The sequence below is a fragment of the Phocoena sinus genome, chromosome 1 (genome assembly GCF_008692025.1).
Source record: "Phocoena sinus isolate mPhoSin1 chromosome 1, mPhoSin1.pri, whole genome shotgun sequence".
Classification (NCBI taxonomy): Eukaryota; Metazoa; Chordata; class Mammalia; order Artiodactyla; family Phocoenidae; genus Phocoena; species Phocoena sinus.
In genome coordinates, this window is record NC_045763.1 from 109,823,361 (window position 1) to 109,842,014 (window position 18,654).

General features: G+C 41.9%; 1 protein-coding gene across 2 annotated transcripts; it reads left to right on the forward strand.

The window, feature by feature from the left end:
- Positions 1-593: 593 nt before the first annotated feature.
- On the forward strand, positions 594-13,511 carry MRPS21 (mitochondrial ribosomal protein S21). Of its 2 annotated transcripts, none has more exons than XM_032607321.1 (3): positions 594-685; positions 1,120-1,234; positions 13,193-13,511. In XM_032607321.1, the coding sequence occupies exons 2-3, from the start codon at positions 1,152-1,154 to the stop codon at positions 13,371-13,373; spliced, it is 264 nt and encodes an 87-aa protein (XP_032463212.1). In that variant the 5' UTR covers positions 594-685; positions 1,120-1,151; the 3' UTR covers positions 13,374-13,511. The 2 variants fall into 2 exon arrangements, with proteins under 2 accessions (XP_032463212.1, XP_032463202.1); XM_032607311.1 differs by having other exon boundaries at positions 640-903.
- The last annotated feature ends 5,143 nt before the right edge of the window (positions 13,512-18,654 follow it).

The following is an 18,654-nucleotide window of genomic DNA, read 5'->3' on the forward strand; positions in this document are numbered from 1 at the left end:
CGCCACCAGGGAAGCCCTGTATTGATTCTTTCTTCAGTGATTTCACTTTATTTAGTGCAATGTCTGAGAAGGTGATGTTATAGGAATCTGATAGTATGTTCATTTCATTTTTTTTTCCCTTAGTTTTCAGGCAGATGAGGGGGTAAAACTCTTTTCCATCCGGAGAGCAGACCTCAAGGAATTTGTCCTTGGCGAAAACAGGAAGCATGCTCAGGAAGCTTCGCCTATTCTTATTTTCCTTCCAGAAAAAGAAATGGATTATCTATTTAAGGTTTAATCGAATTACAGCAGAGATTGGCACCACATTTTAAATCAACTATAATTCAATTTAAAAAAAAAGATTTAATAGGATTAAGGGGTACGGAATCGGGCTGACCTCTGATGCCGAAGGACGGCGACTCCACGAGAAAGCGAGGAATCCGTTTAGGGCGGAATTTAAGGCAACAAGTATTTTGCTTTGTCAGGTGTTGAGTCCAGGCCCGGGGGTTGGCGGTGGTGGGGGAGGATTGGAGAAACAGCCAACCCCGGCCAGAAGGACGGTTGCCATGGTTTCCACGTAGCTTCATTTCCCTTTCAGCCTCATTGTCTTCGCGCGGCGCTGGAGATCACGCAACTTCCGCTTCCGGTCGGGGCGGGCTTCCAGTCGGCTGGGCGCCGAGCGTTGAGGACCTTGTGCGGGGGAAGGGTAAAGTGAGGCGGGTGTGGCGGGAGGGCGCGGTCCTCGCGATTCCCCCCTTCCAAGCACGGAGAGACCCTGTTCCCGGCTCCCACCCCAAACCGACCTGGGCCGAGGAGCGGTAATTGGGAGGGAGAGGGGACGCCTGCGGCGCGTCCCGGTCTCCCATGATCGGCCAGATAAATCTACGTGGGGACGCCCTGCTACCGTCTGTCTTCTTCCCTATGGTAGGGTTTGTATTGGCAAAGAGATCGGGCGAATCTTGATAACAAGTCGCGTATACTTTCTAGGATATGGGGACTTGCACGTGCCCCAGTCGCGCATGTTCCAGAGCCCGTTGCATTTCCGGGCCCTGAATAAGCTACGTCGTTGTGTATTCTGTTGTGTTTCTCTTTATCAGCTGGTCTCTATGCTTTACCACCCCTTTCTCCGTCATACTTTAGGTCCTGCAGACTGAAGACTTAAATCCAAGGTCATGGCAAAACATCTGAAGTTCATTGCCAGAACTGTGATGGTACAGGAAGGGAATGTGGAAGGTGCATACAGGACTCTAAACAGGTAACTGGTTAGGGACCAGAATCATGCCTAGACCAACTCTTGAGAAGTGCGGTGGTTATTCTCTCACTTCCCCTGTTGTAGGTTGTCTCAAACCAGTGCCAGCCCAGGTGTTCACAGCCTTGAAACTTCTCAGACCCTCAGTTTACTATATTAAAAATAAAATTCTTTCCCAAACCTAACTGTGAGGCTTACTTATCAGCCATCATTCCTTTGATAATGAACCTGAATTCTATCCAAGACTTTAAAAAGAGCCCAAAGGGAAAATCAAATTATAAAATTGCTAGTAAGCGAAAACATTGTACATGATAAATAGAAAGCTGAGTGAGGGATTGGTGTGGGACAAGGCTAATGGAAAAGATGAACTCAGATTTGGGATCTTAGAGAAGCAAGCAAGAGATAGAAAAGTGTTACAGGTTCAGAGAAAGGTTAACAACACAAGCAAAAACAAGATGGAAATGAACTGGCTGGAGTGGAGGAGCTGTATTGAAAGGTTTTGAATGCTAGGGTAAGAGATGTAGAATGACTCTAATAAAAAAACACCTCACAGTTGTGGTTTCTCAAGAAAATAGTTCCTTAAGCTTCCCTTATCACTAGTTGTAAGGATTTTGACTTTCACTTATCATTTTCTCCCCAGTGAAGCAGAGTTTGGAGAAACAAATGCTTGTTGAGTTGAATTATAAAATAATTATATGAAAGAGATGTTAATATATGAGCTGGTCCTCTGCCTTAAGGCCACTAAGGTGGTATCTTTATGTCAGAAGTAAGAGAAGCCTAGGGAGATTGAGTTATATTCCTTGGGTTACAATTGTTGAATGGTGGAAAGAAGCATAAATCACAATTTTCTAGTGCAATGTTCTTTGCTCTGTTACTACATTATTGACTAGTTTCACTGGAAATGGAGAGACCTACGGCAGTCACTCTCCAGTTAAGAATCCTTATTTGATTGGGTTTAAATATAGGTGGGGTTCTTGGGGACTAAGAAGGTAAATGAAAGAGAACCAATTCTTATCCAAGCAAAGAGTTCTAGGTGTGGAGGACTGGATGGCAGAGGACCATAGTAAATGAGGACAAAGGTGCTGTCAGAAGCTATGTAATTGAGAAACAGTTGCAGGCTGAGGATGATTTGTATGTCTTTTAAAAGGATCTGGTCTTGGGTCAGCCTCTTCTTTCAGTGACTGTGCATGCCAATCATATCCTTGGGCAGAAGCTGTTCCCTCTGCATTTTCACTTGCGTTGAAAGTAAAGATAATCAGTTAAGTACAGGGCAGTAAGATAATCCTATTTCATGTTTTTGTATTGCTGCTCATTCCCTACTCTCCTATTTTAGACCTTTAGGTGGCATGTCTGTGGGACGGTTGAGATGTCTAATGATCTTTCTCTGCCCCTATACTGGAAGCACCAAGTGAATGTCTTTACAGATTCTGAAGTGAATTAGCTAGTGAGATGAAATGCTGAATTTGGGGAAAGGCAGTCTTGTAGATTACCTCACCCTTCTGACCTCTTCCTGTAAGTTTTTTGTTTGTTTGTTTTTTGGTTGTGCAGTGCAGCTTGCAGGATCTTAGTTCCCCGACGACGAGGGATCGAACCTGGGCCCCCTGCAGTGCAAGCGCAGAGTCCTAACCACTGGACCGCCAGGGAATCCCAAGTTTTTTTCTGTATGATTTATTTTGGTGGATTTAGATGGGTCTTCTAACTAGGGTGACTGTGATGTTTGTGTTGTTAAGGGATGTCAAAGTAAAACAAATTTCCAGAGGCTCAGCTTTAGCTCCCCTCACCTCTTTTATTCTTAAAGAACAAATAACACAAAAGCAAGAATTTTGTTTTTAGGAAATTAACTACTCTGATGAAGAACCAAAAAATAATTTGTGCAGCATTATTTATTGAACCATTTCTTACAGTTGTATCAAGAAAGTAGCTACAGGGAATTCCCTGGCAGTCCAGTGGTTAGGACTCTGCCCTTCCACTGCAGGGAGCACGATTGGGGGTGGGGAGGTGGGGGCGTGAACTAAGATCCCACATGCTGCGCAGCATGGCCACAAGGCCAAAAAAAGAAAGAAAGAAAGAAAGTAGCTGCAACTTTAATACTTTTGACCAAAGCCAGGCCTAAAAATAGTTTTCTCACATAAATGAGGCAGCATAACTTAGTGGTTTAGAGCACAGAGCCAACTGACTGGTTCAGATCCCTGCTGTGCCATTTATTGGCCTCATAATCAGTGATTAGCTACTTAATATCTCTGCCTCAGTTTCTTCAGTAAAATGGAACTAATAATAGTGCCCACCTCATAGGGTTGATGTGAGGATTAAGTTAGTAATATAAATAAATTGCTTAGGACAGTGCTTGGTACATGGTAGGCATTATGTGTTAGCTATTATCATAATTTGGAAGTAACTGTAAGGGAGTTTTTACGCTTTTGGTTTTACTTTGTGGGTGATTTGTTTATTCATTTGTTTTGCAAGATTGACAGTTTGCTTTAACTGTTTTTTCTCTTATGCTCCCTGATTATTAAGTTATGCTCAAGGTGGCCTGGAGGTGAAAAAATGAGAATTTAGCTTTATTTTGTCCTGAGGCTCTAGTTGGCTACTGGTATATTGGAATGACTTTTCCTATACATGCTGGTACTTTCCAACCAAGGCTTCTTCTCTATATGCTAATGCTAATCTCATTTTGAAATAACAGCATTTATTCCGTCTGTATGCACTGCTCCCTCATCCCCCATTTCCACTTAGAAAAATTTAAAACCTGAAAAACAAAATGTTTCTAACTTCCTGCCTAAAGGAGTTGATCATCTCTCTATTGATGCCAAGTCTGCAGAAAGCATAAGGCCAATTCACCTTCTGAGAGAAGACTCTTCTTCTATTTTTTTGCCTGGGATTGTTATTAACCTGGAAATAAATCTCTGTATCTCCGCCTCTTATGAAATCCTAATTTAGCAAATACCTTTTTATTTAAGCAACATGAGGGTTTTGCTTTTCCTGTTTTTTCTTTTCTTTTCTTTTCATTTTATCTGAAAATCTTTCCTGATCCCAGGTGTGGAGTGGGTGTAGGTGAGAATAAAAGAAATACATGACAGAAGGTGAGGTGTGTTTGGATACCTTCTGTCATCTGGCCTGGCCTAGTACTGTCTTATACCTTCTTGTTCCTAAGAATCTGTTTTCAAATATCTCTAAATTGATTTCTTCCTTCTTTCCTTTCTTCTTCCCTCCTTCCTCCTTTTTGTTAAACAAGAGCCCCATACTTTTAAGATTCTCTTTTTATAGGTGAATTGCAGTTTATGCATACTTTTTTCCTGGGTAGAAATGCTCATTTTAGTCAGAAACAGCAGGAAACTGGTCAGTGTAACGCTATGTGGTTTTTGACCCTGCTGCCAATCACCTGGGGGAATCTTTATTTAAAACAAAAAACAAAAACCCTCGTGATGTCAGGGCCCAACCTGAGACTAAATCAATCTCTTGATGGTGGCGTCTGACCAGCAGCATTTTTTACAATGTCTCATGAGATTTTAATATTCAGCTAGGATTTTAATAGTCTTAAGGGTAGAGACCTATGCTTTTTCATTTGTATATTCCTTGCATTTACCAAAGTGTCAGGTGCATAGAAAGCTCTCAATAAATGTCTACTTAATGAATATAAATGTTCCTTTATCTTCTGTCACTCCCTAAGTTTAGTGTTTGTCAAACCTTTCCACTGAAGTATACTTAACAGGAGAGGAGAGTGAAGGAACTATAAGGGGCTCTTCCACCACAAGCAAACATGGAATTTCTTTTTTTAATCTCTCTTTTTTTAATTAAAATTTTAGGTGATTTTTATTTGTTGTCTTTACGTTTGTTTTAGGGCTAGCACCCCCACTTCCACTCTAGTTAAAGTTGGTCCTCCAGGCAGATGCATTGAATTTATCTAGAGATTTTTGTCTTTGGATAGTACCCTTGGCATTCTATCAAGTATCCTAGGTAAGAAATATGGTATTACTTTTTCCTCACTTCAGGGATTAAAACACCAACATAGGAATAGATCTGGGGGGGGGGGAACAATTTACATTGCTGAAAAAGAAAAGAATTTGATCAGAAAGGAGAGGCATGGTTAGGCAGAAAAAAAAAAATGAAGAAATTCTGGTCCCAGACCCTCAGGGCCTGAGGTGTGATGATCTCGTTTTAGGCTTCCTTATGAATTTGGAAAATTCGAACTTTGTGACTAAGGTTATCTAGGAAAACAGTGCAAGAAGTGCATGGTTGGAAGAAGCCAGCTTGGAGCAAGTATTACGGCGGTGATTTTTATAATCTTTGGGGAGGATATGTATTTTGTCAATGTAGATTTATTCTTTAGGAAGCTGCATTTATGTTCCTTTTTATCTTGGAGTGTTAGATACATATCCTTAAATTGTATTTTAGCCTCAGGAGAAAAAAGTGAACAAATATTTTGTTCTTAGAATAGGCAAGGACTTTTAAGCATTCAAATGTGAGCAGGTTGGTTCTGGAGTGTCCCAGCCTTCCTATCTGTCAGTCTGTCAAACACAGTAAACACAGTATTTTCTTTCTTTCTTTTTTTTTATAAATTTATTTATTTTATTTATTTTTGGCTGCATTGGGTCTTCGTTGCTGCGTGTGGGCTTTCTCTAGTTGCGGGGAGCGGGGGCTACTCTTCATTGTGGTGCACGGGCTTCTCATTGCGGTGGCTTCTCTTGTTGCGGAGCATGGGCTCTAGGCGCGCAGGCTTCAGTAGTTGTGGCTCACTGGCTCTAGAGCACAGGCTCGGTAGTTGTGGTGCATGGGCTTAGTTGCTCCACGGCGTGTGGGATCTTCCCAGACTAGGGCTTGAACCCATGTCCCCTGCATTGGCAGGCGGATTCTTAACCACTGCACCACCAGGGAAGCCCAGTATTTTCTTTCTCTTTCTTTCTTTTTTTTTTTTTTAATTAATTTATTTATTTTTTGGCTGCGTTGGGTCTTCGTTGCTGCGCGTGGGCTTTCCCTAATAGAGGTAAGCGGGGGCTACTCTTCGTTGTGGTGCACAGGCTTCTCATTGCGGTAGCTTCTCTTGTTGCGGAGCACAGGCTCTAGGCACACAGGCTTCAGTAGTTGTGGCATGCAGGCTCAGTAGTTGTGGCTCACGGGCTCTAGAGCGCAGGCTCAGTAGTTGTGGCACATGGCTTAGTTGCTCTGCAGCATGTGGGATCTTCCTGGACCAGGGCTCGAACCCATGTGCCCTGCATTGGCAGGCAGATTCTTAACCACTGAGCCACCAGAGAAGCCCTTTTTTTTCTTGTATTGAAGTACAGTTACTGTATAATATTATATAAGTTACAGGTGTACAATATAGTGATTCACAATTTTTTAAAGGTTATACTCCATTTATAGTTATTGTAAAATATTGGCTATATTCCCCATGTTGTACAATATATTCTTGTAGCTTATTTATTTATTTATTTGGCTGTGCCATGCGGCTTTGGGGACCTTAGTTTCCTGATCAGGGATCAAACCCGGGCCCTGGCATTGAAAGTGGTGAGTCCTAACAACTGGACCGCCAGGGAATTCCTCTTGTAACTTATTTTATACCTAATAGTTTGTACTTCTTAATCCTCTACCCCTATATTGCCCCTCCCCTACCCTCTCCCCACTGGTAACCACTAGTTTGTTCTCTATATCTGTGGGTCTGCTTCTTTTTGTTATTTTCACTAGTTTATTGTATTTTTTAGATGCCACATATAAGTGAGATTATACAGTATTTGTCTTTATATGACTTATTTCACTTAAGCATAATGCCTTCCAAGTCCATCCAAACACAGTATTTTCTGACACTTTACTTCTTTTCCTCTGGTTTTCTGTAATGTCCTCTGGCTGCCTTTGCTGTATATCTCTCTTAAATCCCGGGCTTCTCCTCGTTTCTCTCAGCTTTCTGATAGTTGGTAGTTTAAAAATAAGTTGCATGTTCTGCGGTCTAATTACAACAATAGGTATGAGAGCAAATGAGAGAAGAGGGAGGTGGTTAAAGCTTTAGCGTGTTTGGAGCACAGATGTAGTCTTACAAAGGAAACAGCCTATGTGTCTGCACAGTGAGACCACCACAAAATGCTTGTTATATAACCAAGGGCCCTCATTGGTGCCCTGGGATGAAGAGATGGAGAGTGGGGGTTATTAGGAAGCCCTGCGTGATTGGCTGGTGCCCAAGTAAAGAAAGGCAAGCACACTGGAAGCATGCCCAGTTGAACCCTTTTATTCCTGGTAGGTGAGCTTCTGGGCCCATTGAGTCCTTCTGTGTACATGTTGATCCTGATGTAGGCTGGCTACACTGACATGTGAGTCTGCCACCCCCAAATTCCCCAGCCCAGGCAGCTCAGCTCCTTTTACGTAGTCTGTTGAACTGGCAGCTGAGTTCTCCTTAAATGTTAGGTTGCCAGGCGCCCAAACTCTGGGTTAATCTGTTTACTCTAAACCCCTTGGTTGACTAGTCCTTGAACTACCTGTGAAAGCAGAAGCATCATTAGTAACACCCTCTCTATTTACTTCATGAGTTCTACAAAACTCTTCCTACATCCTTTATTAGAAATGAGTTGAGTAGATGCCTCTACTTTAGGGATTCTGGAACATTTGAACATAATCTGTGCTTTTTTAGGATACCTAGAAAGTGCAAGGTAAGGAAGGAAATCCTCACCTTGCACCTTGGAATTTATTTGGTTTGTGTTTTGGAACTAGAACCATCCAAGGAACACCATTTAGCAACCCCATCATTATGTTGGGGGCCACCGATCTTTTCACTTTTTTCACCTCCTCTAACATTCCTTTGGTACTTTTTTCTTGTCTTTCTTTTCTGCCTGACCACACAGGCATTTACTTGGTAAGATGATCACTTCTGTTTCAGAACCCTTTTGAAACTCCAGTAGGATACCTGAGTGTGTTTCTAAACTCCTCCTCCTTTTGCTGTTTTCTTTCATACTACTTTAAACTGTCTTTGTCATTCCAGTAGGCTCTTCTTCCTAGGTGAAGTCATATCTAGGGTCTCTGTTCTTTTCATAGTTTCTCCTCAAATTCAGTCTCCTTGCCCTTTTTATATTTCCAGTCTTTCCCTTTCAGGCACTTTTTTTGTTGTTGTTTTTTCTGTTTTTTCTCTAATATACTAGTCTCTAGTCCAAAAAGTGGCCTTCATTTAATAGCAGTAAACAGGGTCTAGACAGAAATAAATACTTAATTGTTTGTATCAATTCCTTTCCCTTTGTGTGCCATGTCTTCTTGGCTTGCATCTTTTTACTCTAATTAAGGAGCCTGGCCCAGCTCTTCCCTCCCTTATTTTTCGCTTTGCCCATGGGCACCGCAATAATTTGTCTTTCAAACCTCAGTGGTTTTGTTTGAGAAGCAGAGTGCTATTACAGAGCACTGCACTAAAGACCTGAATTCTACTGCTAGCTCCATTTTGTGATCTTGGGCAGGTCAGCCTGTCTAAACTTCAGTTTTCTAATCTGTAAAGAGACGACGGGAACTCCCCTGGTGGTCCAGTGGTAAGATCCTGCATGCCATGTGGTGCGGCCAAAAAAAAAAAGATGATATTACCTGCTTAATCAGGTTCATAGGATAATGATTAGGGTCATGGATATGAAAATGCTATCTAAAGTCTAATGTGCCATTTTAGTAAAGGTAATATTGAGGCCTTCTGAGCTAATATTCCCAAGAACTGTGTCTGTTAGAAAGTAACTTAATCCCTTGAGCTGTGGACATTTGTCAGTCACCAAGAGGATTCATTTTTGTCATACATTTACTGATATTTGCTCTTTTGCCAAGTACTATATTAAATGCAAAAATGAAAGACTTAATCTCTAACCTTAGAAAGCACACAACCCCGTAGGGGAGAATTTAAAAACTAAAAAACCAAACATGGCTAAATATAATACTGTCTGATCAGTGCTTTAAAAGTGTACTGTGGCATTGGTTCTCCCTGGACCATTAGCAGCAAAATCATTTGGGAACTTGTTAGAAATGCAGATTCGTGGGCCCCACCCTAAACCTGTGGAATCAGAAACAAGGTGGCACAGCAGTCAGTGTTTTAACAAGTTTTCCAGGTGACTGTTGCATGAGTCTCAAAGTTTGAGAACCACTGTGCATTGGGAACAGAGAGAAGGAGTGATTAATTTCTCCTGGACCAGTTTACAAATGTCGTTACCCGTTGATCTGGGCCTTTGAAGAATAAATAGCCTTTCATAAAACAGAAAAAGAAAGGAATCATATTCTCAGAGAACATCATGAACAAATGTAAAAAATACATGTGTAGTGTGTTTGGAAAACACCTAGTTCAATATGACTAGACATAGGCTTTTTAGGGCAAGTTATTAAAGATAAAGCTAGAGAGAGAGAGGGTGAAGCTCAATTGTTTAGAACTTTGAGCTTAGACTAGTGGTTCCCAAATTTATCTGCACATTGCAATTACCTAGGGAACTTAACAAACCCTGCCCATGTCCCTCCCCTCTTGTGACTTAATTGGAATGTTTTAAAGATCCCCAAGTGATTCTAATATGCAAACAAGTTTGGGAACCACTGGCTTATTTTGTTTATTGGGAAAGATTTTTTAACATCAGAGTACACAATCTGATTTATTTTTTATAAATTTATTTATTTATTTATTTTTGGCCGCATTGGGTCTTCGTTGCTGCGTGCAAGCTTTCTCTAGTTGGGGCGAGCGGGGGCTGCTCTTCGTTGCGGTGTGCAGGCTTTTTATTGTAGTGGCTTCTCTTGTTGTGGAGCACAGGCTCTAGGAGCACGGGCTTCAGTAATTGCAGCACGCGGGCTCAGTAGTTGTGGCTTATGGGCTCTAGAGCGCAGGCTCAGTAGTTGTGGCGCACAGGCTTAGTTGCTCCGTGGGATCTTCCCAGACCAGGGCTCGAACCCGTGTCCCCTGTATTGGCAGGCGGATTCTTAACCATTGCGCCACCAGGGAAGTCCCACAATCTGATTTATGTTTTAGGACAATAATTGGTGTAGGGAAGGAGAATGGAAATAGGGCAGCCTGTTTACCCTTCACAATTCAAATAAGGTATCCGTTAGAAAGCTTTCATAACCACCTTCTTATCAAGTCCAGATTATATACCTCTCCTGTGTGCTTCCCTTATCTTTGCATCTATCACATTCTATTGTAATTCTTACATAATTGTCTTCTCTACTAGACTGCAAGGGTAGGGAACTATGCCTAAGTTTGTTTTATATCCTCAGCATTTAACACAGTGTCTGGTACAGAGTTGGGATTACATAAATACTTATTGATTAAATGACCAGTTAGATGATTATTTCAGTACAGGTATAAGGACCATAATAAGAGCTGTAGCTATAGGGAAAGGAGAGAAGGAAAAGATCTAAGAACTATTTCAGGTTATAGAATGTATAGGATATTGTAAATGTGAGTGTAGGAAGTAAAGGAGAAGGCCTACTCCAGGAACATGGTGAGATTTTTAGCTTGACTAACTGGTGATGCCATTAGCAGAGAGAGTACAGAGGAGGAAGAATGAATTTTAGGAGGAGATAATAAAATTGGTTTTTGTGGGGTTTAAGGCAATTGGAAACATCAGTCTAGTTCTAAGATAAGATTGGGGCTAGAGATAATGATTTAAGAGTCAACCAGTGTCTGGGTCCGTTCTCAAGTGTGGCTCTACATTAGAATTACCTGAGGGGTGTTTTAAAATATACCCAGTGTATAACCCCACTGGAGACCAATTAAATCAGAATCTCTGAGGAACGGGACCAAGGCATGAATACTTTTTAAAGGCTCTTCAGGAAATGATTGCATTGTGCACAGGGTTGAAGCCCGTGGTAAAGTTTAAGGGAATCATGTAGAACCAAAAAGGAGGTGGTTTACAGTCAGAATCTGGAGGGATACCAACAGTCAAGGGTAAATTAGGAAGAAAGCCAGCAATGGAGACCCTTTTGTGGGCCAAGATACTGAGTCTTTGGTGCCCTACTTTTTTTTGGCTGCGTTGGGTCTTCGTTGCTGCACGCAGGCTTTCTCTAGTTGCGGTGAGTGGGGACTACTCTTTATTGCAGTGTGTGGGCTTCTCATTGCGGTGGCTTCTTGTGGTGGTGGCTTCTCGTTGTGGAGCACGGGCTCTAGGCGCGTGGGTTTCAGTAGTTGCAGCATGTGGGCTCAGTAGTTGTGGCATGTGGGTCCTACAGAGCACAGGCTTCAGTAGTTGTGGCACACGGGGCTTAGTTGCTCTGTGGTATGTGGGATCTTCCTGGACCAAAGATTGAACCTGTGTCCCCTGCATTGGCAGATAGATTCTTAACCACTGTGCCACCAGGGAAGTCCCCTGGTGCCCTGCTTTTCTATTGTACAACTCTAGTGTTGGATCCACATGACTTCTGGGCATGACTGTGTTTTCAACAGAACCTGAACTATCTACTCCTCCCACTTCTGGGAGTTGGCAGCAATTCCCTTGCCTCCCGTCTCCCTGCCACTAAAACCTAGACAAACTGATCTTACAAATCAGCAGGAGCCTAGGAGAGGATCCCAAAGGATAGTGGTTCCCATGTCTATTCACATTTGTAATGTACCCAAAGCTCAAATCTTTTCAAGTACATGTTCAATCTATTATTGTTATCTTGGGCTTTTGGTATAACATACCAGCAATAAATAGGGTTTCCCACTGAGCGGAAGTAGCTGGTAGTTTCTTATTTTTATTTCCTTCTGCTGTCCCCCTTGCAGTTATAATTAAGCCATGTCTCAACTTCTCTACCTCCAATTGTGTTTTTGACTTACTTTTTACATGTAATGAAAGGAAAGGGTAGGCAGGAATGGGGTCATGTAAACAGTGCCAGGATGGAGGGCAGTAGCAGCAGGTGCCTCCAGACCTCCTCAGGACCAACTGATGATGAGTTGAGAGGGAGAGACAAGTTGCAGATTGGAGCCAGAGCTCTCAGGAGCCCAGGGATAAGGTAGGTTATAGAATAAACCCCCATGTCCTCTTGGCTCAGTGAGAACAAAGGGGCTAGTTTGAGTTAAGCGTGTTATGAATCCAAGAGAAACTGTGTTGTAAGGAATTAGGTGGGCAGGAAAAAACAAATTGAACTAAATTAAGATTAATAAAATACGGTTTCTGTCTTCAGGGATTGTTAGTCTAGTGAGGGAGACATTTGTATAAATAACTAACAGAATGGCAAAATGAAATAATCTCTAAATATGTATACAACAAAATTATTTTCTCTAAGAAGATGAGAACGCTTTTGTGGAGAGATGGCATCTGGATTTAGCATCAAAAAGATGTGGAAAATCTCAGAAGTTTGGCAGCTAGGGGTTGGGGATGGCATTCTAGGCTGAAGAAGCAGTGTGAGTAAAGACTTGGTGTTAATGTGTGTTCAGAGAGTAGTCAGTAAAGTAGTGTGGTTGGAGCATGTGGTACATGGAAAAATCATGGTTGAGGCTGTTATTTTAATGCTCCCATTTGTATCACTGTTGTGATAAGGGCCTCTTCTTTCCCTGTATTAAGTGGGCCCAGATATTTCTCAGACTTACAGACTTCAGCTGCATCAGCTCTTAAACACAGTAGGGGTGGAACTACATTCTCCTCTAAGGACCACGTAGGAATCACCCCTAGTTATTTTTTCCTATTGCAAATGACTTACCCATTTGAAAATTCTGAAATGGCCCCTTGGTTGAGACTCACTGCCATAGGGAGCCACTGTTCTTTTGGGTCTGTGCCATATCCCTCAGGTGTGTTGTGGTAGAAAAAAAAAAAAAGGTTGAGAACATGACCATGACTATAAACTCCCCAAGAACAAGGACTGTATAATTAATTGCCTTTTTATTTCCCCACATATTACTGTTTGGTGCCTGACCTCTGTATGTTGGCAGTTAATGCTGTATTGTCACTATTTCACACCATTTTTACAGACACCAGTTATTTGGTCAATTGACTTCTGATCATTGTGAAACTGGAAAAGAACAATAAGGAGCCTAAGCCTCTAACTTCATTGCCTGTCTTTATACAGAATCCTTACCATGGATGGGCTCATTGAGGACATAAAGCGACGGCGATACTACGAGAAGCCTTGCCGCCGGCGACAGAGGGAAAGCTATGAAACCTGCCGGCGAATCTACAACATGGAAATGGCTCGCAAGATCAACTTCTTGATGCGAAAGAATCGGGCGGATCCGTGGCAGGGCTGCTGAGGCCTGTGGATAGGAGGCCCCATGTGAAAATCCTTATCCAGCTGTCTCCACCTCTCTTCTTTCTCCCACCCCATTTTCTCTTACCTTTCTTACAATAAACTCACATATATGCAAGAAGGCCTGCATATATAGAAGCAATCCCACTAGTCAGCAATAGATACTTTCCTGTATTAAGTCAAAGAGAAACCGAGTCCAGAAGTAGTCTGGGAGTAGAATGGTGGTTGCCAAGGGCTGGTGTTGGGAGGAGGGGAATGGGAAATTATTGTCTAATGAGAGCAGAGTTTCAGTTTGGGAAGATGAAAAAGTTCTGGAGGTGGATAGTGGTGATACTTGCACAACAATGTGAATGTACTTAATGCCACTGAACTGTACACTTAAATGATTAAAATGTTAAATTTTATGTTTTGTATATTTTACTGTAATTTTTAAAAAATATTTACTTATTTATTTGGCTGCGCCAGGTCTTAGCTGCAGCACACAGGATCTTCGTTGCCGCCTGCGTGATCTTTAATTGTGGCATGAGGGATCTAGTTCCCTGACCAGGGATCGAATCTGGGCCCCCTACATTGGGAGCATGGAGCCTTAGCTGCTGGACCACCAGGGAAGTCCCTATATTTTACTGTAATTTTTTAAAATGTAGTCTGAAGTGGGAAATTTTAAAAATGTCGTGGAGTATATCTACCATGTCTAATTTTTATGAAACCCAAAGCAAGATCTTATTATTGGAAAACGATCTATTCCTCTTTACTGAACCACCTTCCAACTATTAGGTAAAAGGAAGAGGAAACATGTATATATTTGGAATAAATTCTACTTCTGAAACACCCATCAACCAGGGTAGAGAGCTGGAACCCTTCCCCAAAGGAATCCTTAAGACAGTCTAACATTCACCCCTGTTTTGTCTTTCCTGTGGTTTTCCTAAAGGAGGCTAGTGGAGGGTTGGTGGAAAAGAAAGCAGTAGATGGATGGTAGGAAAGAGAGAATGGGGGAGTGTTAAGAGAAAGAAGGGCACAAAGCCAGAAATACCTACAGCAGTGGTTCTCAAAGTGTGATCTTCAGATCAGTAGCATCACCTGAGAAATTGCTAGAAATGGAAAATTTGGGACCCTACTTTAGACCTTCTGAATTGGAAATTGAGGTTGAAGCCCGGCAATCTAGTTTAACAAGCCCTGCAGGTGATTCTGATGCAGGCTAAAATTGGAGAACCATTGCCCTATAGTACTCAAAAGAGATTCCAGGTGGAGGTCCCAACTACCACCCCTGCCCTCCTCAACAGGCACTCCTGGGCATGGGACTCTTGACAGCTGGGGCATCTGACCACTGTGGGAAGACCAGCTGCTCTGCTTCCTCTCCTGCTGTGTTTCCTCTGATCTTGGTCCCCTAACAGCCATGCCTGCTAGTATAAGGAGAGTTGGTGCCAACCCCTGTAGGAGAATGCAGAGGGTAGGTGGAAGTGGCTAGCCCACCTCTCCTCACCCTGAGTGGAGCCCACTCAGCATAGTGTTAAAAAAGGAAGTAAACAATGTATAACTGATTCACTTTGTTATAAAGCAGAAAATAACATACCATTGTAAAGCAATTATACTCCAATAAAGATGTTAAAAAAAAGTAAACAGAGCCAACTGCCAAGCCTCCTATCTCTCCAGATTACTAGTGTTCAAATATTGCCCCCTTGTGGTACAGTAGCGTGGCTTCAGATTTCTTCTGGTCTTAATTCTGTCTTCAGTGTCTTTTTCTCTCTTTCACAATAACCATACTTACTGATTAAACAGCAGATATGATGGAACCAGTGTTCCTTGTGTCTCAGGGCTTGATTGTCTTTCTTCCACTCATCAGGAATAAGGCCCATGGTGAATAAAGCATATTATTGGGCACTACATAGAAACAGCTTATAAATAGAATATCTGGTCCTTGTCCTCTAGAAACTTACGTTGCGGTTTGAGAAATTCTATATACAGACTGTCTTCAACTCTGTTACTTTTGTACAACCTCATTTTAATAAGTTAACAAATTAGACACTGATACTTCTGAATCACCTTTCAATCTCTGAATTTGGTCTTCAGTACATTACTTTTGAATGATTTTGAGCCACAGCATGTTATCACCTGTTGCCGATTGCTGTTGCCAAAGAATAAAGACCTGGCTTCTGCCAAAATGGCAGGATACGTTTGTGATAGCAGAACTAGGTCTGTTACTTGGCAGCATTTCTCCCTGTTAAGTGGCAGCTTTTCTCTGAGGCTAAAGTTGCTTCTGTCGTCTCTCCAAAATACTAAGGGGTGGCTAAGCTCTGGAATTTGTCTCTGAAATTATCCCCGGCTTGTCCTAATCTCCAGTCCTGACCACTGTCCATGTGCCCTGGAGCAGTGAACAATGATGGGTTGTAGCAGGTAGCCAGTAGAAAAGGCCTCGTGTGTGAGAAGTGGGTAGCCGACTTGGTGAGGTCCCAATCAGCTTGTGCTGTCATGGAAGGAAGAAAGACCTTCCACTCCCTGCTCTGGGAAGCTAGAGGATACCTCATGGTCATTTAATGAGTGGGGATTGCCCTAATCTTTTTATTCCTGCATCACCTTCGGGAGAGGGGTGCTTTAGTATTTACACAGTTATAGGGCGATAGATACAGTACCTCCTACCTTGATCTTAGGCACCTATGACATCTCTTAGATGTCCACTGGATTACCTCTGTCAGGCATGTTTAGTACTCTGGAAACAGGTACCCCTTTAAAATTGGACTCTGTTGAGTAACTTTGACATTGTACTTTTAAAGTTTTCAGAAGTGCACTAAGTACAAAATAAGTTTGCCTATATGTTAACTGAAAATACTAAGGAATAACTACTCACTGTATACAGTAAGTCCTCTACATACAAACCTTCAAGTTGCAAACTTTCAAAGATGTGAATGTGCGTGCCAGCCCCTGCGTGCCAGCTGTTGTACTGTACTACTGTACTTCTCAAGGTACTATACTGTAAGGTTAAAAATGTTTTATTTTTTGTGTTTGTGTACACATTATTTGTGTGAAAAGTATTATAAACCTATCACAGTACAGTACTATATAGCTGATTGTGTTAGTTGGGTACCTAGGCTAACTTTGTTGGACTTACAAACGTGCTCTTGGAACAGAACTCGTTCATATGTAGGCGACTATTACTTCAGACTGTATTAAGTGTAGGTAGTTGAAGGAAAAGGAAAGGATTGGAGCTTCTAGTATGTTCCAGCTACCTTATATGCATAGTTTTTTACATAGTCAAAAAGATCTAGATTCAGGGGCTTCCCTGGTGGTCCAATCGTTAAGACTCCTCACTCGGGCTTCCCTGGTGGCACAGTGGTTAAGAATCTGCCTGCCAATGCAGGGGACATGGGTGCGAGCCCTTGTCTGGGAAGATCCCACATGCCGCGGAGCAACTAAGCCCGTGTGCCACAACTACTGAGCCTGCGCTCTAGAGCCCACGAGCCACAGCTACTGAGCCTGCGTGCCACAACTACTGAAGCCCGAGCTCCGCAACGAGAGGCCACGCAATGAGAAGCCTGCGCACCGCAACGGAACAGTAGCCCCTATTTGCTGCAAATGGAGAAGGCCCTCGACAGCAACGAAGATCCAACGCAGCCAAAAATAAAAATAAATAAATAAATGTATTAAAACAAACAAAAACTCCTCACTCCCAGTGCAGGGGGCCCGGGTTCGCTCCCTGGTCAGGGAACTTGATCCTGCCTGCCGCAAGTAAAGATCCTGCATGCTTCAGCTAAGATCCCACATGCCACAACGAAGATCCTGCACACGGCAATGAAGATCCTATGTGCCGCAACTAAGACCCAGCGCAGCCAAATGCATAAATAAATATTTTTAAAATATATATATAACATGAAGTTTACCATTTTAACCATTTTTAAATGTACAATTGAGTGTTATGTAACTATTACCACTATCTATTTCCAAAACATTTTCATCACCTGAAATAAACTAATCATTAAGCAATAATTTCCCACCCTCCACCCCCTGCCTCCCCATAGCCCCTGGTATTTGTCTATTCTATTTGTCTATTCTAGGTATTTCATATAAGTGGGATCATACAATATTTTCCCTTCTGTGTCTGGCTTATTTCACTTAGCATATTTTCAAGGTTTATCTATGTTGTACTATGTATCCGAAATTCATTCCTTTTTATGGAGGAAAAATATTCCATTGTGTTTATATATATGTATACGTGTGTGTATATATATATGTGTGTGTGTGTATATATATATATATATATATGCCACATTTTGTTATTCATTCATCTGTCATTAAACACTTGGGTTGCTTCCACGTTTTCACTAATGTGAATAATGCTGCTATGAACGTGGATGTACAAGTATCTCTTTGAGACCCTACTTTTAGTTCTTAGGGTATATACCCAGAAGGAGAATTGCTGGATTATAGAGTAATCCTGTTTTTTGAGAAACCACCATGCATTTTTCCATAGTGGTTGCACCATCTTACATTCCCACTAACAGTGTGCAGAGTTCCGATTTCTCCATATCCTTGTCAACCCTTGTTATTTTCTGGGTTTTTTGATAGTAACCAACCTAATGGATGTGAGGTGGTATCTCCTTGTGGTTTAGATTTTTATTTCCCTAATGACTAATGATGTTGAGCATCTTTTCATGTGCTTTTTGGCCACCTGTATATCTTCTTTGGAGAAATGTGTAGTTAAGTCCTTTGCCCATTTTTTAATTGGGTTATTTGTTTTTTGTTGAGTTATAGGAGTTCTCTATATATTCTATATATTAATCCCTTATTATATATATGACTTGCAAATATTTTCTCCCATTCTGTGGATCTCTCTCTTGATGGTGTCCTTTGATGCAGTTTTTAATTTTGAAGTCCAATTTATTTTTTCTTTTGTTGCTGTGTTTTTGGTGTTATATCCAAGAAAATCATTGCCAAATTCAGTGTCATGAAGATTTTCCCGTTTTCTTCTAAGACTTTTTATGGTTTTCGCTCTTACGTTTAGGTCTTTGATCCACTTTGGGTTAATTTTTGTATATGGAATGAGGAAGGGGTCTCATTCTTTTGCATGTGGATGTCCAGTTTTCCCTCCAGCATCTGATGAAAGACTGTCCTTTTTCCATTGCATGGTCTTGACACCCTTTTAAAAATTCAACTGACCGTGGACTTCCCTGGTGGTGCATTGGTTAAGAATCTGCCTGCCAATGCAGGGGACACGGGCTCGAGCCCTGGTCCGGGAAGATCCCACATGCCATGGAGCAACTAAGCCCATGTGCCACAACTACTGAGCCTGCGAT